This window comes from Tetranychus urticae, chromosome 1, assembly GCF_039701765.1.
Source record: "Tetranychus urticae isolate SD_2017Ah chromosome 1, NJAU_TeUrti_SD_1.0, whole genome shotgun sequence".
Lineage (NCBI taxonomy): Eukaryota > Metazoa > Arthropoda > Arachnida > Trombidiformes > Tetranychidae > Tetranychus > Tetranychus urticae.
Window position 1 is genome coordinate 18,289,901 of NC_142958.1, and position 23,657 is coordinate 18,313,557.

Genomic DNA, 23,657 nt, shown 5'->3' on the forward strand with positions numbered 1-23,657 from the left:
ATATTTAATATTATAATTCAGAAAATGAACATAAAAACGCATAATTTATTGAACTTGTTTTCTTTAATTTTGAAACAAATCAAATGAAAAATAAAAATGATCTTCATTGATAAAATGTTGAGAAATGGCTTTAATTGAAAAAATCATCTTTCAATTAATAAGATAGGCACATTGGATTAAAAAATTGGCATTAAAAACACTGAAATTAAATTCAAAATGGCTGGCATTCGACATCCTAGATGCCCGAAAAAAAGACAATAATTATCTCTCAAAGCCATAACAAGCCTGGAAATCATTCCAATAAGGTGAGTCAAGAAAACTTTGATCTTGACAAGCATTTGGTCCAAGCTTATGAATAAGAGCATAATCAAGACAATCAATGGCTCCGTCATTATTGCAGTCTCGTTTCAAATTTTTAACGTAGCCTTTCAGTGTTTCTTGAGCACAGTCCATGTTGGTAACACAATTGATAAAATCACTCGAGCCTCCTTTGTAACCAGGTTTTCCAGATTCCAACCAATAAGCAATACTAATTTGATAAGGACCACATGCTTGAGATCCTCCGTAATTCTTGCAAGGAAAATTGGAATCACATTTGCTCGAAGCCTAAATAAAATACAAACCCCGTTAATTTTCAGAAAAAATGTTGTGATTCAAAAACATACCTCGCAAATACATTCCAAGCATTCTGCCGTCATTGAAACATTTCCCTTAGATGGTGCAAGAAAACGAGAATCACGCGGTCCCGGTAAAAGTGAGCTTTCATCATCGTCATTTACTGAGATTGGACTGATTGTGGTTGGTGGTGAAACTGGTGAAAACGAATCTGAAGATGGGGTTAAAGGTGGGCTCGTTGGTGGTGCAATGGTGACTGGGCTTCGAGAAAAGTAATCATTGTTTGCAGAGAATGGCCTGTTAGTTGGTTGAGATGGAAAGTTGAAACCATTTGGACGATCATATCGAGGTGTAAATCTGTCATTAGGAATTCGCGGTGTTGGATTGGCGTCAAAATTTGAATCTCTTGGTGGATTGTTTGGTTGGGTTGGATAATTATTTGGTGGGATATTGTTTGGATTTGGATTCAAGATGGGACGGAAACCATCAGTTCTCAGTACACCAGGTTGGAACCCATTTCCATTATTATCAAGATTTGTTCTTGTATTTTCAATTGGTCTTGGAGGTGATCTATCACCAGAAGGTGCATTACTATCTATTGGTGGCACTGGTCTGAAATCATTGTTGCTATTAATAGAGGGTTCTGGCCTAAATCGATTGACTGGTGGTTGCTCTAAAGGGTTGAATCTTGGTTGTCCAGGTTGGAATCTGTCGCCATTATTTCTTGGTGGATTGATATTATTATTATTATTGATTGGCGGTTGACCAGGAATTCCTGATGGATTGGGAGGATTAAATGGTTGATTGGGAAAGTTTAAATCGTTGAAGTAAACATTGCCTGTACTATTTGGACGGGTTGGATTAGGATTCAAGTTAAGGTTATTTAATGAAGGTGGAGGAGTGAAAGGAAATGGGTGAAAGTTCAAATGGTCATCAATAGGGTGAAAATTATCTGGTCCCTCTGGTTGATTAATATTACGATCAACTGATCTAATGCCCGGTATCTCATTCTCATTGAATCGATTGTTAGCACCATTCCAATTAGATGTTTCATCTCGTCTAAGGTTAGCTGGTTGACCTGGTCGTTCAATTGGCCTGAAACGTTCTACATTAGATTCTCGAACACGATTGCCTGATAATGAAGTAGAGTAATGATATTTTTTATTTAAAAATTATTCACATTACTTATGCAAAGATAATCAAAAGAAAAATAAACAGTCATTAGCAAAGCAATTAACATAGTTGTTAGAAGAAACAAAAGAAAACAAGAAATCTTAAAGAGAACAGAGTAATACAAATGTACTACAAAAATAGTGCTAAGTAACGGGATAAAGTAAAGAATGAGAGATTTAACGGAACCCACTTCGCGCATCAATTGGTGGTTGATGACAATTTTTGTATTCTTGCCAAAATTTGCCAGTACCAAAGACTCCTGGTCCACAGTTGGGTCCATATTGATGAATCATGATGTAATCATCACAATTAATTACACCATCATTGTTACAATCACGAGCAAATCTTGACATATATCCTTGGACTGCAGCTTCAGCACAATTTTTACGCAATGCACATGAAACATAGTCAGTTCCTGGTTTACCAGCATCAGCCCAGAAAGGCCATGATATAAGGTAAGGACCACAAACGTTACCAAAACATTGCTTATTAGCATCACAACCCGTGCTAGCCTGACAAAGACACTCTAAACAATTAGAATCAACAGGTCCATTTGTGGCGAAATTGGATCCTTCATTGTAAACGGTAGAAGGTTGTCCTGACGATCCTGATGAAAACGATCCAGATTCTGGTCCATTGTTTGAAGATGGTGAAGGTTGGTTTGAAGGATAAGGACGAAGGACACCTTCATCATTGTTAGCAACAGGTACAACTGGGGAGGCTGGTGGTTGACCCACTGATGATGGACCAAATACTTCATGTCGCAGTGGGTTATTGTTGTTTGATGGTACATTGTAATTATTATATCTTCCTCGTTCCGGTTGACCGCCATATGATCTATAACCTGGTTGAGTGGCAGCAACTGGTTGATAACTGTTATTACGTGAGCTTGGGAAAGTCCAATGAGTGGTATGTGGTTGAGGTTGAGGCTGAGGTTGAGGTTCAACATTTACACTTTCACCAAACGAAGAGTCGCGAGGTGGATTATAATTGCCATTATAGTTGGAAGCTGAATAATTAGAAAAAAGGAGATTAATTAATTCATTAATTAACTGTGTAAAGATTGGTGAAAGAAATTTAAGAAGTCATTACTATTGTCTCAATATGTTAATAACTTTGAAGGTTCATGGTGAATAAGATAGACAAAGGTAAATAAAGAGTTAAATATGAGACTCGGAATTATACAATGAAAAGAATAAACAGAAATGTCAATGAAGTTGACAGATCAATACCAATGTTTTCATTTACTTATCATGAAATTTTACGATTACTCATTGAAAGCCATGACAGAAAAAGTCAATCTTGAAGTGTTATAAGAAAGACTAAATTGTGCAAAATAATTAAAGTTTACATTGAATGAGACTGTCGAAGGTCGACAAAACAGTGAAAAAAGGTTGATGATCGTTGTTTCTCGTGAAACAATTTGATTAGTAACAAGGATAAATATTTACAAAGTTACACTGAAAAGACGCCAAAGAATGAACCTGATTAGATTACAGATGATTAAGAAAATTAATTAAAAGCAAACATCAAGAGAGGTTAAGAAATTAAGTTAAACTATTAAAGAAATTCTGAGAAAAATTTTGACATTGAATTGAAAATGAGTAGCAAAAAAAGAAGTGGAAAGTTACCTTTGGTAAAAACCATTGTCACAAAATTAACCTTGATTGTAGTTAGTCAAAAACAACAGGAAGATTGTGGGTTTCATGTGAATATGAATTGTTTGATAAGTGGAATAAATAATTGTTCAACAATTTGTCAGATTCACCATTTATCAAGGTAAAGCAATCAAACCTTGGAAAGGTCTCTGCATCATCAGTAACTCACCACAGTCAATAGCAACCTTTAATGTCCTAAGGCAAATTGTAGAACGCCTTTGCTAATTTTAAAACTTGTTGCAGGCTAAAATGTAATTTGATTAAAACGAAGCAAACACAATTAAAAGATCAAACAATCAAAACAACCAACTAATCCTGAAGCCTCAAATCTCTGGACTAATCACACGAGTACAAGTGAACAAATTCAGCTGATCGTAAAATTGGTTGAGATTAAACATTGAACAAGCTTAACCCAAGTCCAAATAAAATAATAAATTTGTTGTTGAATCAAAATTATGGTCAGCAATTTAAATAATTTGAATGTTTCAAAATGGCTTGAAATAAATTAGACAAGCCGAAGGTTTGTAACAGTTATTAAAACAATAAGAATATTCAATTGTAATTATGTAATGACGATTGACGAATGCGTAAATTTAGTTTCTTTGTTTCAAATAAGGAATTAATGGGAAAATGTTCTGATGATTCAATTTCTGGCTAATTGTTGAAAAGTAGTCTTTTCACAACTTAAAATGTCCTTCAATGTTCATGATGAGATTGAAATTACTACCTGGACTCATTAATGAGTCTACTAAGACTGTGAAGATGACTTTTGTCATAAAATATCATTTAGTAAAGCCTTGTAAATTGAAAAATTTCAAAGTTAACTTTAACAATTAATATTGTTAATAAGTGAGGACAAAGTGTTGATAAAATGTAACCTAAAGGCTGATTAATTGGTGAGGTTGAAAACGACTAAAATTGATGATATTAATTGAAATTATTTGAGATTGAAAAGGTTGCTAAAAGATGGTCAAAATGTTTGGTTGCATTTCAATATTGATAGTAAAAACGGAAAAACTGGTTTTAATAGTTAATCAGGTAAGTATTTCCCATAAGTTCGTTCTTATGGTTTATAAAAGTGATTAAAGCAGCGATTTAACTGTTTACCAATCAATAATGATCAACTATTAATTTTCTTTTGCTTTTGCAATTAAAACAGTTTGCCATCAAAGTGTTTATTAAAACAAAATGATATATTGTTTGACGGTACTCAGTGCGATTCGTAGTTTCCATTATTGCAAAGTGACCTAGAAATGAGATTATTTTAATTCGTGTTTTTAACTTGCAATTAAAAACATTGTAATAATTGATGAGAAAATAAAAGCTCATTTCAAATGGAGGAACAAAATTCAAGGTAAAAAATATGGTAGCCAAATGATCCATCAACAATTACCTTCAACTGATCCTTTCTGTAAGTTGATCAACGTCAACATGATATCATTTTATTGGCCTTTAATCAACAAACTTGCCAACATTAGAGGTCACCTTTTTCAATGAAATAAAAAAAATAGCATAATTTGGTGAAAAAAAGTAACAAAATTGCAACTATTCAGAGAAATATTCAGTGGTGATCAAATAGATGAAAACAGATAAACTATAAAGATGACCAAGGATGAAAATTGAACCTTCAAACTGAATGTTGAAATGCTACATGTCAGCGAGAAAAAAAATATCAAGTCATCTTATTGAATCTTTGAAATTGCTTTTTGACAGAAAGTTTTGAAATTGGTTATAAAAAATTTGATTAATATTGCTTGTTGACTGTAGAGTTGCAATGATCAGCTTGAATTTTGTGCTATCACAGAATTGTGATGATTGATGCTACTGGATCTGTCTCGGATAATTGTTAGCTTCATGAGATTGGTCAGCTTATGAATGGTAAGTGTTTAAAAATATAAAACTCAATCCTAAATTAACTTTAGAGAGAAGCATTCATGAAGTAAAGGATGAAGAGATTGCGATGATAAATAACCGATTTCAACAATTTGTATCATTTACAATTATTCAACCAAATCGAGAATCAAGACATAGCTGATATTTAAATGTTTCAAAATGTCTGAGTTAATAGATGGTTGACTAAAGAGTTTCCTTCTTTGAGGATGTTTCTACAAACAGCAAGCTATCTCGAAACGCTAAAGCGGAGCAACAATCTACCAGGTTGGGTACGTTTATTTTGCCAGTTGTAATTCAAACCCTCATTTTGAACATTTAGTATTGTTAAATAGACTTAATATAACCAATAAGCAAAGATTTGAGCATTTTGATTAAAAAAGCTACCAAAATTTGCTTTTCCAGAAAGGCTTTTCTCAGCAATAGGCTACATCAGCTTAAATGCGCTTATCTCGTCGAAATTTTTTTTTTATAATTCAGGTCCAAGCTCAAAGTATGAAATTATATGTTCATGTGGAAAGCTGATATTGGACCCCTGAATGCTTCATCACTTAATTTATTTGCTTGATCATACTAATCAGTATTTTTAAGGCAAAAAATGACTCTGTCCCTCTTCTTGTAAGTAGCGTTACTGATCGGATATGGTGCAAAATTTCAGTTAATATGTTAAAAGAAGGCGTTTTTAATGGCGCAAGCAACTGTCAATAGTACACAAGAACTAAAAGGACTACATTCAGCAATCAAAATAGATTTATAGTGAAAAATTATCAATTTATGATGGTTTTAATTCAGAAAAATAAACGCGCCCAACCTGTTACTATTACTTTTGCTACTTTAACCTATCGGTACGACAATATCTACATCTACTATCTAATACTGATTTGAAGTTTACTCACTTCCAGAGGCACAGGATGATGACTGAAATACTCTCCAGTATTCTGAATCGAGTAACCATTGAGCATTGCACGAGTGTGGACCTGCTTTATGGATAGCAGCATAGTCGGTACAATCAATGACTCCATCACCATTACAATCTCGGGCCCATTTGTTCATATAACCATAGATAGCTTGCTCGGCACACGATTTATCATTAAGGCAAGTTTCAAAATCATGTGGACCTCCTTGATCACCAGGTCTTCCTCCATCAGACCAATAAGACCATGATATTTGATAAGGTCCACAAAAGTATGATGATGGCCCTGAGTTTTGACACTTTTTAGATAGATCACATCCTGTGCTAGCCTAGAGATTCACAAAAAAGGGAACAAAAAAAGTAAATAATGAAAACACAGTTAAACAAGACAAAACAATGATATTGTAGTCAAAAATTATCAGGACATTGAGTTGACATGGATTTATTTTTGATCTTTTTTTCCAATCACATCAATCCTTAATGATTGATATAGATTGTCAGTGTAATTGTTACTTTTTATAAGGCAATTCGGCTAACACTTGCATTGAATGACAGATAGGACTCAAATGTAATACGAAACTAAAATATGGCCTGAAACCATTGATAAAAGGGATTTAGAGAAGTAAAATAAATAATGAGAGTGCGAAAAATGGAGGGAAGATAAAAGGAAAGGTGGATTGATAAGTTTGAGAAAATATATTGAGGAACAGTTTAGATAAGAAGTGACGAATGGTTTAAGGCTAAGAAGTATTTTGTATCACAAGTGTTAATCGAAATGAATTAGTAACAACAAGAGTAACAACAATAACGACATGAAACCAAATTAGAATCAATTGGACGAGAAAAAAGTATACATTACTAACCTGACAGATACAATCGAGACATTGTTGGGTTATTTGCGATTCAACTGAAGCCGTCTGACTGATGTATATCACCAAGAAAACTGGTTAACCACATTGATTGAAAGTTCAATTATTGGAATGGTATGGAAAGAAACAGCAAAAAAAACAAAAAACAAAAATAAGATCACATTTTATATAAAGTAGCTGGACAACAGGTTAGATAAATGAACTTACCAGTAAGAGCCTGTAAACGGCTCATTTTTGGAGTAAAAAATTTGAATTTGGAAATTGACTTTAAGAGTAAATTTCGTCTGATACTGGTAAAAAGATGATGTCAATGTGATGTAGATGTTGGTATAGTTGATATAGTCGATGGTCTTGCCGATGTCCGAAACCAAAGATGAAGTGGTTTGAAACAAAAAATTTAAAACATGATTCCAAGAACAGAGAGTCTTCAAGATTTCCCAAAACAGGGGAGGGATTAAGCTTACATTGGTTAACGTTGAACTGAAAGGAAGGAATTGATTCGAAGAGGATGGAAAATTAAGTTTATGATGATTTGCTCGAGAAAAATGAAATAATAATAAATTAAAAAATACAGGCAATCTTTCAGAGTGAAAGTGAGAGTAACAAGAAAACGAACGTAAACAAGAGAGTAAAGGAGAGAACGACGATGATGATGATGAAAACCCTGAAAAACTGGTCCCTGAAAGCATCGATTAAACGCTGAATATACGAAGACCATTTTACTTTCTACTGTAAACCCACTTGGGTTAATCCACTTAATAATTAAAAAAACTGGAAATTTTAAACCTTTGTCAACTTTAAGTAAATCTGATCAAAAGAAATTCGGAAAATGATATTACGTTACAAAGACAATAGATGGAGACTAGTGCAAATCAAAGAGTCAAATGTCCATTAAGACAATTTAATTATCAAATTTGTGCTTTAATATTATTTCCAATACAGCAATTAATTATTTCTTAAAGATGAAGGGCCATCTAAATTGTAAAATTCAATTGAAATCGCTTTTATCAATACCAGTACATGGTTTTTATTTCTTGAAGGTTAGTAGATTTCAAAATTTTATTTTCAAGACAATCAACTCTCCTAAAATGTTAAAGATTAATAGACTCTAATACAAAGTTTACTTATGAAATAGACAACAGCTAAATAAACAATTCAACAGCAATATAAGCGCAAATTTTTTTTATTGTAAAGTTAATTTTAACAATTTACTAATTGCAATGCGTGTAGCTCCATCTATCTTCTCTTATCTTCAGCTTCAAAACAGATGGAGCCTGTAGTAGAAGGCATTAGTCAAGATTTCCTTCCTTAAAGATTCTGCTTATAAAACCCGTTACATTTTTGATTATTTTGTTCTTTTTTGATTGTAATTTAGTAATTTTTCTACCCATTTTTTCAGTATTTGTGTTACATTTTTCCACTTAATATGACTGATACCGACTTCAAAAATCCGTTAAACCGTAAATGGAAATTGTGGTATTTAAAGCCAAGTAAAGGTGGTGATTGGGGAGCTAACCTGGTGCCGGTAACCACAGTTGGAACTGTTGAAGACTTCTGGGCCCTAGTTAATCACATTGAACTTCCAAGTAATCTGGCAGTAGGTTCAGATTACAGTCTTTTCAGAGAGGAAATAAAGCCTATGTGGGAGGACAAAGGAAATTATAATGGTGGCCGATGGCTAATGACATTTGATAAACAAGCTAGAGGAAAATTAGATGACTCCTGGCTTGAAGTGGTAAGTCATTTTTTATAAGAAAATGTGTTTTATTTTTTTATGGTTAAATAAATCTAAATTTGTTCTATTCTTTTTCTTTACAGCTTTTGTGTCTCATAGGAGAAGCTTTTGATGATGAAAGTGAACAAGTTTGTGGAGCAGTGGTGAACGTTAGAAGCCGTATGACAAAAATATCAATTTGGACCTCAACTTGTGAAGATAAAGCAGCCAATAGAAAAATAGGAAAAATAATCAAAATGAGAACAGGCTACCCTGACAAAATGTTCTTCGAAAGGCACCGAGACACAGCTGAACGAGGGTCTAAAGGTATACCTCCATGGGATGAATTGGAATAGTGGATTTCCATTGTTAAATATGTGTAAATGGTTAACAAAAGACTTAACCTGAAAAAAGCCTACATTATAAACTCATTATTGATGCTTAAATTTGGTTACCTTTAAATGTGGGTTTATTCTCAATAAATTTGATCATTTTTCCTTCATCATACTTCATCGTATTTCTAAATAATTTCATCTTATTGGTCCAAGATAAACACTGTTTAAATTTTTCCAATTTTAAAATCAGTTTAGATAAAGTCCAGATTAACCATAATCAACACTCTTAAAAACAAGAATGATAATGACTCTTTCAATGGAATCTATTCTGAGCAGAAAAAAGTGAAAAAATGTACAAGCTAATTAATCAATTCAATATCAACTTGTTCCATTGTAACGTTAATTTGTTAAACACTCTTGAGCCTTACAAAATATCACAACTTGATGAATAGACCAACTCTTGAAAACTAATTATACATCTCTTTTAATGTTTCTGTTTACTACAATTGAAGACAAATTATATTACATTTAATTTATATATTTTCAGATGATTATTATGATTGTGATATATGGTTTCTATTTATATTATTGATTATAATCAGCCATTCTTGAACCATTAATACTTTCCGTGTTCGTTGTTATTGGCTTTTTATTCAGTCTATTCCAGTATATTGTTTAATCTTTCAATTGCTTTGTATATTTACCAAATTATTGCTTATTCAATCAATTAAATGTCATTGTCTCCAGCAATAACGACAATGATTAACTCTGTAAATAAAAAGCTACACAAACAAACAAGCAAAATGACAATGGACCAGCAAATTTAATCAAAATCCAGTTGAATCATTTCCATGTAAAACAGAGCAACAACTCGAGCAAAAGGATGGAAACAAATTCAAAGGTTCAAATAATTTAGCCAAATTGTTGTCAGTGTTTAATTTTTCAACCTTTACAATGTCAGCAATCAGAAACAACAGAACCAAATTAAATGATGATTCAACTGGGAGTTTTGACGCTCAAAACATGTTACATTTTGAAATATCCAACCGAGTTGACTGTAAATTAAATTATCCCATTAAGTAACCTTTCAACTCACATTTATCTGCAAAAGGTAGTTACAATAATCAGATATCTAATTAAAGGTACATCATATCAATTCTTTGATTAATGATAAAACAGTCAACGTGATCCATTAGCCAGTTTACATAATGAAAAACAACATAATAAACACAATCAAAGATTTCTGTCTTTAACAATCAAAATGATAACCATTATCAATGGCATATTTTTAATTGTAAATATTTACTCTTTATCCCAACAATTTATAAATATGTATTTCAATTTCATTAGATTAGATTAACATTTCAAGTTTCATTTGAAAGCAAACTCTTTACTCTCAATGATTAGATACAGAGTGATATTATAATATTAATATTAATGGCTATTCAATTGAAAATGCTATTCGCCTCATTTCTTCATTTCTTTTTCCATTGACCATGAATTTCATGTTGGACAGTATTTTGTGACTTGCGATTGTTGATAATGTAATCTATTATACTGACCTTAATGAAACCATTGAAAGCTACAGTAAACATCTTTTCACATTTTGTCCGGTCCAACATTTGCTTTGAATATAAGGTTTACCTTTATTTTACTTCATTGTCAATGTTCAATCAATAGCTAATTTTAGTTGCTTCATTTTGAAAGGTCAATATTGGGCAAGATTAACCAGCAAATTATTGCATTGACCGGGAAAAATGATTCAATGAAATTGGCCAATCGAATGTTGATATTTTTTCAAAATATTTAGTAAACATTTTTACCCAATTTTCAAGCTCTTCATTGATATAGATTGATATTAATGTTTAAAAATGGTTATGATAATGTCAATAATATCCGATTTGACGATTGAAATGACACTTGGGAAGTGGAAAAGTGATGAAAAATTGAAATCGACTCACATTCAGACTGAATAAATTGAATCTAAGATGCAATTTACAGGTAAAATATCATCAAATAACCTCTTTCCTCTACTTTATCATCTTTCTGATGGTCGTAATGGTCAAAATTATCATTCTTGCTCAGACAAGATAATTTTAATGATTGTATTATGATGCTTTTTAATATTGATGAAGCAAAAAGAAACAAAAAATGTCATAAAAAATTGTTGATCAACTCACCTCGTAACTAATAGGCAGCAAAAATTTAAAGCAATTTACTTGCTAATTATCACTGATAACCAGCGCTGGATTTACCTTCAAAGTTATTTAAAGGTTTCAACTCGACTAACCTTACATTGACTATTAATACTTTTGATATTCAATTCAATTCATTATCAAATGTTTTATGTTCACATTTTATAACGATGATACAAATAAATTATTCAATTGTTGAATAATGGATTGATAAATTGGCTTCATTTGGTTAAACAAATCCCAGTGCATTTTTATATTTTTCATTTCCCAATTGAGATACCTTTTTGATAAAAATGGTTAACAAATACAATTATTTTGTGATTTTAATGATTTGTTTTGTGTTTATTAGTAAACTTTACCTTGTATATTAGATTCAGGTTGCAGGCTTTAATAATTAATTTAATGATTGCTCATAATGCCAGGAAAATTGAATCAACCCAAAGATGTTGAACGCCTTACTGATATTTACAAACATACGTAATTGTCAGTTATTTTTTTTACCATTAAAACATACTTTATTCAATCATTAATCTCTTTTAGTTCAAGAATCAAGACTAATCATCGCTGCGTAAAAAAATGACAGAGTTAATTGAAAGCTTAATATCAGGAGTCTGGAGCACAATGTTGGAATGACAAGCTATACAGTATGTAGTATTAGTAGGAAAGAAGACACAATTTTGTCTTCCAGTTGTTAATTTCAACTCTACAGTTGGATAGAGGATTTGGGTCTACTGTTGAGACATGATGATCTTTATATTTGATTATTATTTCTCACTAATCTTGGACGGTTTAATAGTAATCTATTGATAGTTGTTTAATTACTGGTATTCACTTCATTCCAATCCATTTGTTGAAAGGCACAATCCTCATAAAGGCTTCTAGATTTGGGTTAAATGTCAAAATGTATTAAAGATGACACTTCGTTTTAATCAGTAAAATATTTTAATTCATTTCCATTCGAGTAACAATTTTAATTTCATTAATAGAATAAAGTTGGTTCAGTTTCATCTTTCGATGATTTTTAAACAAGCAAACAATGGTTCAAAATTGAAAGATAATTGTTTAAAATAAAGGCTGTTAAAAGTGTTGCCCTCTCTACCCCATTTTTTTAATTAAAATTTTAATTGGTCTTTTTAACCGCTTTTTTCACGTTGTTTCACTTCATTGTCAGATTATTTTTTTAACTATGCTTTAGCTCGTTGAAATTGTTTCTGTGTTTGGCTTCTGGAGTATACCATGGATTATTTGATCAATGGTTTGGTCTTGATTCCTGTAAAACGATTAAATAAATAATATTTTTTAACTTGCTTCCTTATATTGGTATTGGACCAAAAGTAAAGGTAAGCATTGCTTATTGGCGAGAGAACAGCAATCGTTTGACTAATTGCTTGTATTAAATAGATTGTTGTGGTTGACAAATGGTAACTATTGTCATCGGGAAGGAAATCAAAATATAAATTTGTCAGATTAAGTGGTAACCAGATTAACCCAAAGATGACTGTATTTTTGAACAAGGCTCGAGTCACCTTTGTATTTCGTTTCAATTTATCCCTGATATCGCGTTTGGTCAAAATAGTTGAAACCAGTTTGGAGTAAAAAAGGTTACCCTTTTGTTTTGAATCCATATCATTGAAACACATGAGACGGACCCGGGTCTCCATATGATGACGAAGAAAGGAGTCAACCTTGTAATGGCAAAGGATCATGGTTAACAAGGGACAAGCCCATTGGATCAAGATAAGAGCCAGTGTATAAAAAGAGCGACCATGAGGAGGCCAGAGTTCACCACAAATGGGTATTGTGTGAGTATCAATCAGATTGATATGTCGGACTGTTTGATAAATAAAGATTGGCGAGGATAATGTGATGGCCGTAATCCAGATTAAGGTCAACAAAATAATATCTGAACGAATCCAGTTGACTAATGGTGAAGCCGTTAAAGATGACGAAGATGAGGATGAAGAAGTAGACGGTGAAGTTGAAAACAATGAAGATGCATTAAGAGGCGATGAAATTTTACTTTTATAACACGATGAGGGCGTTGACGAAGGCGACGAGGCTGAAGGTGAAAAGGAATAATGTTTATATGATTGAAATTGTGACTGGTGATGAGTAGAGCAACAATGAGTTGATGCTGGAGGATTGGACTGGAAACCAGTGATGATAAAGGCTCGCTGAATACTTATTGAAGTTATGGTTCCACTTGATACAAAAACCAAGATACTCTGAAAGGTGGGCACAATTTTACACAGAAGTTCCGGAAAAGGCCAACTTTTTCTTAAAATATTATGCAAAGTGAAAGGACAAAAGAAGAGACAGTAAATGGCATCGGAAAGCGCTAAATTGGTAAACAATAAACTTCTGGATTCCCTTTGATTAAAGTTGGTTGCACAAAACAATAGGATAATGATGGCATTAGAGACGAAACCGAAAATTAATAATGTTAAATAAGCGATTAACAGAGCTAACTCTGTCTTTATTTCAAAGATGCGATCAAACGATGCAATGTTTTCTCTCAAATCAAGGTGGAAATTTGAATTGTTGGTTTCATTTGGTGTTAGATAAGTTGAAAAAGTCCAGTTTGTAATTCTATCCATTCAATGAATCAAAATGAAGCACAATTTACAAAGAGAAAGATCCAAAGAATGGTGATTCAAATGTAAATCTCAACAATGGATTGACACTTTCGTAAGGTTTTGTGGACTGACTCTGAGGAGTCGAGATAAAGTCTCGTAAAAATATATTATATTTTCCACGAGCATTGAGACGTCGCATTGTGATTATTTCAGAATGATTATTATGAGAATAATGTCGATGAAGATAGAGACATGAAATGACTTGGAGTAGGAAAAGTTATGAAGAGAGAAGAAAAAATGTTGAAAAGATTATCATTACCAGATTAAGTTTACCATCAATAGATTTCTTCTTGTTTATTTAGTTCATTTGATTTATTAAAGGTTTAACTTGATTTCTTTTACTTGTTTATATTTAATCTTATTTCTTCATTCCCTGTCCCTGTCTCATTTAAACATGCATTGTTAAACAGCATTATATTTGAAAGCTAATTTGCGCTCTCATCAAGATAATTTCAACCCAAAATCCAACAAGATAATTACAATTAACAGCAGTATAGATTCTTGCTCATGCTAGGTAAAAGCTTGCCATTGATTAATAAGATTGTATAATTTAAATTGTCATTGTTTACCCATTAAAATGAAAGCTTATTTGTTACCTTTTAACCAGTAAAATATATCCACAGTAATTGCTTTTGATGTTTTGATGTTTTTTATTGTTTTTGATGTTAGTTGATTAAATAATCAATAGAGGGAACTAGCTAGAATTTTCTTTTATTCCAATTTTCAAGTTTCAAAGTAACCGTCTTTTTAAAGGTTACAAACGATGTCGGACTTTAAGAGCTTTAATTTTGCTAAATTTGTTAATTTTAATTATTCTAGTTGTTTTAAATGTGTTTCGTGATTGGATTCAATTAAGTTTTCATCTAATACAATGTAAACCCTTCATCTTTATCTTGGTCAATTGGTTTGTAAATAGTGTTCGTTTGGTGAAAAAGCAGGACATTTTAAAGCTTTTTGAGGAATGATAGGTTTCAATTAGCCCAACATATAAAACTCATTACCTTGCTAATTATCAAGGGATATTGAGCTGTAAACTGTATTTGATTGTGAGTAAAGATTATAGTTTAAGCTCACTGTAATTATTAATTTTAATCAATATCATTTCACCAGTTTACTGTTGAACAAAGTGCTACTTGGTGTTAGAGATTGACTGTTGGAAGTGAGCTGTTAGGAGTTAATGAATGTTTACAGTTGAATTTGAATTTTTTTTTGAAAAAAATTCAGTTATCACATGGTTGACAATATGTTTAGATGAAAGATTGTGGTTCTTTCATTGATTTTTGCAATGAAATATCAAGAAGTCGAGCGTTATAACCAGATGAAACCAATTTAAAGATGATAAGTTGATTCTAAGTTGCTGGTTAAAATTATGGGTAAGTGTGAATGATAATTGAGATGAAATCAAATTTATCTGATCAATGTTAACCTTTCATATTTAAATGTGTAAATGCGATTAAATTATCTGATTGAGAAGCAAGAAGAGAAACAATAGAGAACCTTTTGTTTTTCTCATTGATAACAGTTGCTTCCATAACTTAATGTTATATTAATTATTTTCCTGTTAATCATATGATTAATATAAAATCTCTTTTTTATAAAACAGCATTAATCAACACTTTTTTTATATACAATTTTAATCACAGGAAAATCTCATGGATTGAATTGTCGATTAAAAAAGGAGCTAAATACCAAACAAGAATGATTTCAAGTTAAAGCCAAATCTAATGCAATCCAACCAGGACAATTTAAAAAATGGCCAAAGTACTAAATAAACAACAATTTAACAATTTATTTGTTGAGGACAGTGACGATGGCTATGATGGTCAATGAGGAGATTGATTTAACCTACAGTCCACTGAGATGATGTAAATTAAAAAGGGATTTAATCCTTTAAATAAATAACCATTGGCCATGAGAAATGAAAACATTTTTTCCTGATTATTGATTGTTGTCTTTGCAATTCAAATGAGGTGGTAATTGAAGATTGAAATTTTTCATTAATTTAGAGGTAAATATGAAAATATTGCCACCTATTTTTAAAACCTGTTGAAAAATGTATTTTTATTTTTTCTCTTTTTTTCACAGCAACCTGTCTTTGGACTAAAATCAATATTGGTGATAGTTGATATGGAATCAAGTGGAATTGATTTGGTCAAGAGAATGAAAATGTTTCTTCCATGGTCAAGATGCAAGTTTCATGGCGAACATCTCATGGGTTTACTTGAAAGAATCACCAGTTCAACAACAAAATTGGGATCAATGAAATGAATCAACATCATTAAGATGAAAGATCGCTTATGTTGACTGAAATGACCTTCTCATGGACTGATTGACGTTGAAACAGGATATTTATGTGATGCATTTCTGGATTATTTCCTAGAAAAGTTTCAACTCTAACTCTGACTGAAGACAAAGTTGACAATAAGATTTCACTTAAATTTTGATGGGCGATTTTTCTGTTCACTTAACCTCCTCCTTGAGATGATTTAAGTCGTTATCTGGATTGATTTTTGAGTGGATCTGATCTAAGTCCATTGGGATGAAACAAGAGGAGCTCAACCTAAAATGATAATTGTTTTACCTTCAATCTGATCTTAATCGCCAACAAATTACTAACTAACCAAACAGTAATTAACCAAATTGTGTTGAACTTTCAAATTCAACTTGATCATTGGCAAGCCATTCAGATTCAACATTTTCCATACACTTTTTTTTCAATTAAACACCTTAAAGCGACATTTAATTTTCTCAATCAAAGTGTCTCACAATTTGGGTGAGATGGGAAATCAGTCAATTATGATTGGTGCATCACAATATCATCTTAATTGTTATCGTCATCATCATCAACAATAACAAGAAAAAAAAATACTTGAGACAATTAGTTCTATTATTAATGATGAAAGTGTGTGTTACAATTGATTGGTGTAATCTTTAAAGTTGGTGATCATCATGTTTCTTGATGTTTGGATTTCAACAATTCTATAATTAATCAATAATTATTATAATAATCAAGCTAGATGAATGTGATTTACTTTTTTTTCCTATTTCAAGATGAGTGAAGTGAAACATTGATATTTATTCAACTGATACTCACAGGTAATCATCAATAATATGATGATAATAGTGAAATAAAACGATGAAAGGAAGCTTATCACAATTGGAAAACAATAGCAAGACAACAAGAAGAGGACAAAAAAAATGAAAAGGTAAAAAGAAGATGAAGAAAAGAAGAAGATAAGAATGAGACGAGAATGAAGGTGATAGTGACTGGAGATGATGATGAAAGTAAGAGGATGATAATGAAATGAGAGAGAAAATAGAAAGATGATAGAGTTAATTATAAGGATGCAGATAAATATGAAGAGGTAACAAGAGGTGTCTTATTGAATGAGAACAAAAACTGCACTTGAATAGACATAATCGTATCTATCATTTACCATCTTTCTCATCATCACATCATCTTCATCAACTTTCCGTATAAGATGATAACAATGATCACAATTAACCTCTGACTTAATTAAGAGACAAATATTAAAAAATATGATTTCTAATTAAAACGCTGTTCAAGTGGTGATTAGGATTGAAACTGTTTCAATTACTTGTTCACATACACAGATGAATTCTGGTGAAGAAGAGGACGATGATGATGATGATGATGAGAGAGTCAAAACATTTGTTCACTCGAGACATTTAGTCAAGATTTTGTTGTTTGCAAGTAAATCAAGTATCTATTGAAGATGATTATCATGATTAACTCACTCACTAGTAAATAGTAGTTTATCCCGTTCATTATCATTAATCATATTTCTTTATTGTTGTTATCAATTGATGATTACTACAAAACTGTGTGTTAATAACTCTCTATAGCTTTGTATTTATTGTCTTTTTCAATCCACTCTTGACTTAATTTGATGCCACTTTTAGGTTTATTTTTTCCTGTAAATTGGAAGCAATGAGAGCAATTAAAACAAGATGATTAAATTGTTGATGTTTGACTAATTTGTCACAATTTAAGCTGAAAGTTGAAAAAATTTCGCTTTGATTTTGATTTACATTTTCTGGTTTCAACTTTGACCAAATTTGGGTTCAGATTAACCATATTGGTTTCGACAGTATTTTGTATTGCTATTGTTATAATTAAATTAATAATATTGATTGTTACCATAAAATTGAAACATTGCGCTTCTTCAACTGTTGGGGTAAACTTTCAGTTGTTGAATGTTTTTGTTACAGTTAAAAGGTTAACCTGTTGTTACAATTTATCTTGATATTACACAAAAGGTTTAAATGTTATTTTTTTACCCCTTTCATTGCTTTTGTTTGGTAATCTGTTGAGTGTATGTGACAATGAAGAGAGATGAGTTTCGTCTTGTAAATAAATAACATTGTTAACCATCATGAAAATGACCTGATTCAACAGATTTTACCATTTCTATCATCATCATCACAATTATTATCAATTATCAGCAAATTACTTTTTAATCACCATTAAACTTGTTCTTTAACCAAATTATCAAGATTAATTGTCAATTGATCATCAAGCTAATCAACATTTTCCCACTGCTAATACAAGCGCAATGGCAATAGCAAAAACGGTAAACCAGAGGAAACCAAAGGATTAGTCAAAGGGAAACACAAACCGCCAAATAAACCGGTAACAGGTTGACCAAGATTCAAACGAATCCGACGATTGAATCAAATCAAATGAAACGGCTAGTGGGACTAAAGAAGGTAATGTCCAGAGTAATCAAAAGGTAAAACAGATCCATAGTTGACCCAAAGGTGACGACAAAAATGGCGATCGAGGGTTACAGTTTTGATGAAATGGCGACTCTGTTAACACTTGAAATGAACATCGTTAACATGGTTTTAGTGGTTAGAAAGAGGGAAAGAAAGAGGAATAAGAAAGACGAAGGAGGCTCAAGGCTGGAAAAGTAAGAGAAGAGAAGAGAAAGAGAGAAAAATGATCGTCCCAAAAAGAGAGAGACAAGGGCGGAGAAAGAAGGAAAAAGAAAGAGTAGAAAAGTTGTATTAAAGTTACCTAATGGAAGCCTTTCTTTTCCTCTTTCCTCGCTCTTTTCCTTCCAACAAAAGGCGAGAAAGAGACAAAAGCGAAACAATACCTAAAGGTAGAGAAAGAGGAAAAGAAAGAGAAATTAGTGAGAAAGAGAGAGAGAGAGAAAGAGAGACTAATGAAGAGAGAAAAAAAGAGAGCGAAAATGGAACCAGGCAGAGTAAGCATAATTCAATACATCGCCGGCCTAAACACTTTAAAGGCAACAATAGAGTTAAGACAGAAAACACTTTTTCGTACTTCAAGTTACATTTTTGTTACCCAATTTTTAAATTGTTGATTAACAACCTTTTAATTATGGTATTTCTAGTGAATTAACTAATTGTCAATTCTGTCCAATTAACATTTTCACCTTTAATTTTTATTCTCAAATCAATTGTTCACCATAATTCATCGACATTGCTCTTTATTTTTGTTTGCCTTTTGCTTGATTCTTAACCCAAGTGAACCCGAAGTCAACCTAAATCAACTCAAATCAACCTTTTAAAGTGACCTTTGTAAAAATAATTAAACAAACCTTGTTAACCTTTGATACACTTTTCTTGCCAATCCAAGTTTCAATATGATCTTTGAATGGTTCAAAATTAACCCAATTTAACCTGCCTTACCATTTGACCAACTGGTGCTTTGTGAATTTACATTTCAATTTTGGATTATTAACTTCACCGATTTCAAATCAATTCAGCTCAATTGAAACTTGTCGGAATCCAGTTGCGATACTCGAGGTACTCTTTTTTTTACGCTTATTTTTGTTGAATTTTGTTTTCTCTTCTAACCTCTACAATATTTGTTAACCTCATCTTATTGTTGTTTGTTTTCGGATTATCGGATAATTTACTCGTTCTTGTTGATCAGAAATTTTATGGATTTACAAGTATATTACATCAATTATATCTGCAATTATATTGTTAATTGTTGAATAATATGGTAACTGTTGAGTTATAAATTTGTTTATTATTTTGCTTCCCTTTGGATACAACAAAATAAACCGTTTTTTGTTTTGTTTAACTTCATTTTCCAACTCAAGACCAGAACAGGCAACAAGTCCAGTTATGAACCATGAAATGTGTAAAATTGCGTCAACCTTTACTTGGTGTTAATTGAATCTGTATTTTTTTCGGTGCATTTGCAGATTAATCGGCGAAATTGTTCAACAATTGAATAAATGATGGATTCAAGTAACAGTGTTTACCATTCACCAATTGATTCTAATCAAAGTGACCCAAGAAACAATTTAACTTTGGGTGAAACTGTGGTTTACCAGACAAGTGTACCCTGTGAGACTAGTGTAATCATTGATCAACAACAACAGCAGCAGCAACAGCAACAACAACAGCAAAACCAACAACAATCAAATGAACACCATTCCAATCATTCTCACCATCAACATGTAAACGACTCTGGATCAGAAACTAATGCCTACCTTTACACTGAAGTAGATGAAGCCAGTCCAAGTGAAATGATTGACCATTGGAGTTACAACAATGGCTCCTCAGGTGATCCCAATTCAGATGAAACCTTAACCTATCATCACACCTCCTCTCACCATGTAACAACAACAATATACGGATCCTCATCATCAGGTCAAGGGTCAAACAGTCCAACAACCCCTCCAGCCTCAAATGGTAACCCAACCAGCAACCATTCAAGTGAACCAACCGATCAACATCACCACCATCACCACATCATGGAAGTAACCAATGAAGAGATTCGTAAAATGAACGAAACTGGAATCGGTGTAATTCAAAGTTCATCAACAACTCAACCAAGTCGACTCGGACGATCTTCAGTTTCCTCCAGCATTTCAGGTTCCCTTGGAGGAAACTCTGGAAACAGCATGATAGAGCAAAGGATAAGACGTCCAATGAATGCATTCATGGTTTGGGCAAAAGCAGAGCGCAAAAGGTTGGCCGATGAAAACCCTGACCTTCACAATGCCGATCTAAGCAAAATGCTGGGTAAGTCAAACATTTTCCCATTCATCTCTCATTAAACCCAAAAATTGTGTCCATCATTGAGAGCAAAAACAGTTTATTACAAAACATTTAAACAAAACAACAACGACACTTAGACACACACTTAACACACCAAACTGGATAAAACATTATCACTCGATTCTCAATGTTTTCTTGTTATCATGAACTGAAAATCGCCAAATCAATTTATCAATTTCTTCTAATCATATCTCTTCAATTCATTTATAGTGATTTGAACAAAAGACTAACACCATAACAGAGAGAAAGAGAGAAAGAGAAAAAAAAAGTTTCATATATTTATAAAGATTCATTAAACACTATTAACTACTGTGAAAAACTAATCATGTGATTATTACCTCTGAACAATCCACTTGAAATAGAATATGGAATAGCAGAAAAAAATGAAGATAGACATGAAAAAAAATATGAAGAGAAGCTTGTAATGAAAGGGAAATTCCCTTCAACATATGTTGAAGCTTCCCAAAACTCCCCTGAACAGAAAAGCAGCAAAAAGAGAAGACGACTTCTCAGAACTCAACAGAACCTGGAACATGATGATGATGATGATGAAGGAGAAAACAGGTGAATCTCAGAATCACCTTGCCTTTCTGTTTCATGTTTCATTTTTTACTTGTTGCTTTCAAAAGACAAAAAAAACGACGTCGACTATGTTAAAACGATGTTTATCTTTTAGGTAAATTCTCAGTTTACTTTCTTCTCCTCTTTCATAATCTCTCATCATCTCATCATCATCATCTTCCTTCTCTTTCTTTATTCTCTTTCTTTCCTTCTCTTCCCTGTTGTTGTTGTTGTTCAATTCTTGTTGATTGCGTGAATCTAAAGCTCATCTAACCGTGAGTAGTTCAATTTCGTTAGTAAAACTTTCTCCTTCTAACGTTCACTTTTTGCCTGGGAAAATTTCGTCCTCTTCTTTTCAGAACTTTCTCATTCTCAGATTTTTCCATTTTTTCTTCATCAAATGATTCTTTTTTTTCTCTTCATCTTCTTCTCCTCAGTTAAGAGCAGTTAAAAAGAAACAAATTGCAATGTAAATATTGAAAGTCAATTGTACTTGTTCATTTTAATATTAATAGTAAATGATGATGATGATAATAATAATAATTATTACTATTATTATTATTATGGTTAACATGCTAACTGAGAGTAAACAACTTCACAAGTTTAATTATTATCAAGTGGCTATCAACAATTAACAGCAAGAAAACAAAAAGATGATGATGACAATCAAAGGTGATGCAAAAATGAGCTTATAATGGATGAAAAGCAAGAACAAAATTATCATCTGTTGATCATCAGTCTATTTGATTTGATCAACAGTTTCAACATTTTTCACCTTCACAAACCTTTGTAAGAATCAAAAAGCTTTAATTAAACCCAAATTTTTCATTCCAATCAATTAAACATCAAATATAACCTAAAATCTGAAGTTAATTTGAATAAAACCTTTTCCCATTCGTAGACGAAACATCAAACTGTATCAAAGTCAAGTCCGTCTATTAATGCTATCAATCGAATAAATTATTGAATTCACTTTTTTCTCAGAATTTCAATAATCTATTCGAGATAATCTCGAGATTTTTGCATTTAATTTTAATCAAACATTTTGATTAAAACTGATTCTTGGTTTTAAAGCTTTCCCAGAATCACGAGTTTCGGTAAAAGTAAAAGTTTTCAATTTAAAATTTGCTTGATTTATGAAAACAATATCAAAGTGAGCAATAAAATGTTGAAATGAAAAATCAAAGTCAACATGAAATGGCCATTTGAAACTATCGATAATTGATTTTCCCTAAAAAGTCCAAGTGCACCTTCAATCACATCTATTATTAAATTATCAGATTTTTTTATTTCCATTTCTTCTCTCTCTATCAACTTGCTGTTAAATCATTTTCCCATTTTCATTTTATGGATTTGACTTTTTTTTATATCTTATACTTTCATTACCTTGCATTGAACCAATCATCATTGTATTACCGGAACAAAATTAAGGTTACAGCAATTACAATGAATTTTCTTTACACTGACAGACAATATGTACCTTACCTGTTACCTTTTCCTTCATCTCTATCATGTTTCGTTGTCATCGAGCGAGAAGAAAAAATCCCTTTTCTTAGTTGATGGTTTATCATCTTTTCTCAATTTATCTTGTTGGTCACTTTCCCATCCCAGCTTTTAAACTTCATTTTTTTTATATTCAATTACAATCATCTTCAATCAAACACCTAACAAAATCGATTAAAGAAACATTTGCTTTCATCATCATCATCATCATTTGTGATCATCTTTCTCATCACCCTTCAATGGCATTGTATTGGTTAACAATATTTATAGCAAAGTAGCAACTTAATTGTGACCTTAATATGTCCATTTGAAGGTTAGAACTGAAAGGAAAGTTTCTTGATTTACTTGATTATCGAGAATAATGTATCTGTTAATTCTGACCATTTAATCATATACTTGTCAATGTCTGTGTGTGTTGAGGTTAAAATGAACTTTTTGATGGAAATTGAAAAAATGCATTTTGACCGAGGTTTATTCAACCCTGTTCAACATAATGATAATGATGAATGTGAATAAAGTGAAAAAGT

The 23,657-nt window shown here is 31.9% G+C and overlaps 4 protein-coding genes and 1 long non-coding RNA gene across 6 annotated transcripts in view; 3 read left to right on the plus strand and 2 right to left on the minus strand.

Annotated features, from left to right (window-relative positions):
• Positions 1–44: 44 nt before the first annotated feature.
• Positions 45–7,483, minus strand: LOC107372289 (uncharacterized). Its single transcript, XM_015940497.3, has 6 exons — positions 7,326–7,483; positions 7,113–7,192; positions 6,233–6,578; positions 1,979–2,797; positions 666–1,747; positions 45–606 (listed from the first exon to the last, which is right to left on the minus strand). Exons 1-6 carry the CDS (start codon positions 7,348–7,350, stop codon positions 262–264), a joined length of 2,697 nt encoding a protein of 898 aa, XP_015795983.2. The 5' UTR covers positions 7,351–7,483; the 3' UTR covers positions 45–261.
• A 996-nt stretch (positions 7,484–8,479) lies between these two features.
• Positions 8,480–9,337, plus strand: LOC107372292 (eukaryotic translation initiation factor 4E). Its single transcript, XM_015940500.3, has 2 exons — positions 8,480–8,853; positions 8,937–9,337. The coding sequence occupies exons 1-2, from the start codon at positions 8,545–8,547 to the stop codon at positions 9,186–9,188; spliced, it is 561 nt and encodes a 186-aa protein (XP_015795986.2). The 5' UTR covers positions 8,480–8,544; the 3' UTR covers positions 9,189–9,337.
• Positions 9,338–12,312: 2,975 nt separating this feature from the next.
• Positions 12,313–14,618, minus strand: LOC107372290 (neuropeptide Y receptor type 2-like). Its single transcript, XM_089268487.1, has one exon. The coding sequence runs from the start codon at positions 13,957–13,959 to the stop codon at positions 12,604–12,606; it is 1,356 nt and encodes a 451-aa protein (XP_089124613.1). The 5' UTR covers positions 13,960–14,618; the 3' UTR covers positions 12,313–12,603.
• A 109-nt stretch (positions 14,619–14,727) lies between these two features.
• On the plus strand, positions 14,728–17,014 carry LOC149094710 (uncharacterized). Its single transcript, XR_016199367.1, has 4 exons — positions 14,728–15,044; positions 15,109–15,371; positions 15,642–16,006; positions 16,084–17,014. It is a non-coding gene; the product is annotated as an uncharacterized LOC149094710 (long non-coding RNA).
• A 1,296-nt stretch (positions 17,015–18,310) lies between these two features.
• Positions 18,311–23,657, plus strand: part of LOC107359159 (uncharacterized) — a 46,764-nt gene continuing 41,417 nt past the window's right edge. Inside the window, exons 1-2 of one of the 2 annotated variants that reach the window (XM_015925623.3) lie at positions 18,311–19,797; positions 20,205–21,030. In XM_015925623.3, the coding sequence (XP_015781109.2) occupies positions 20,238–21,030 (793 nt within the window). In that variant the 5' untranslated portion in view covers positions 18,311–19,797; positions 20,205–20,237. Of the gene's footprint in view, positions 21,031–23,657 lie in introns of both variants that reach the window. The other variant, XM_089268459.1, reaches the window with a different exon arrangement.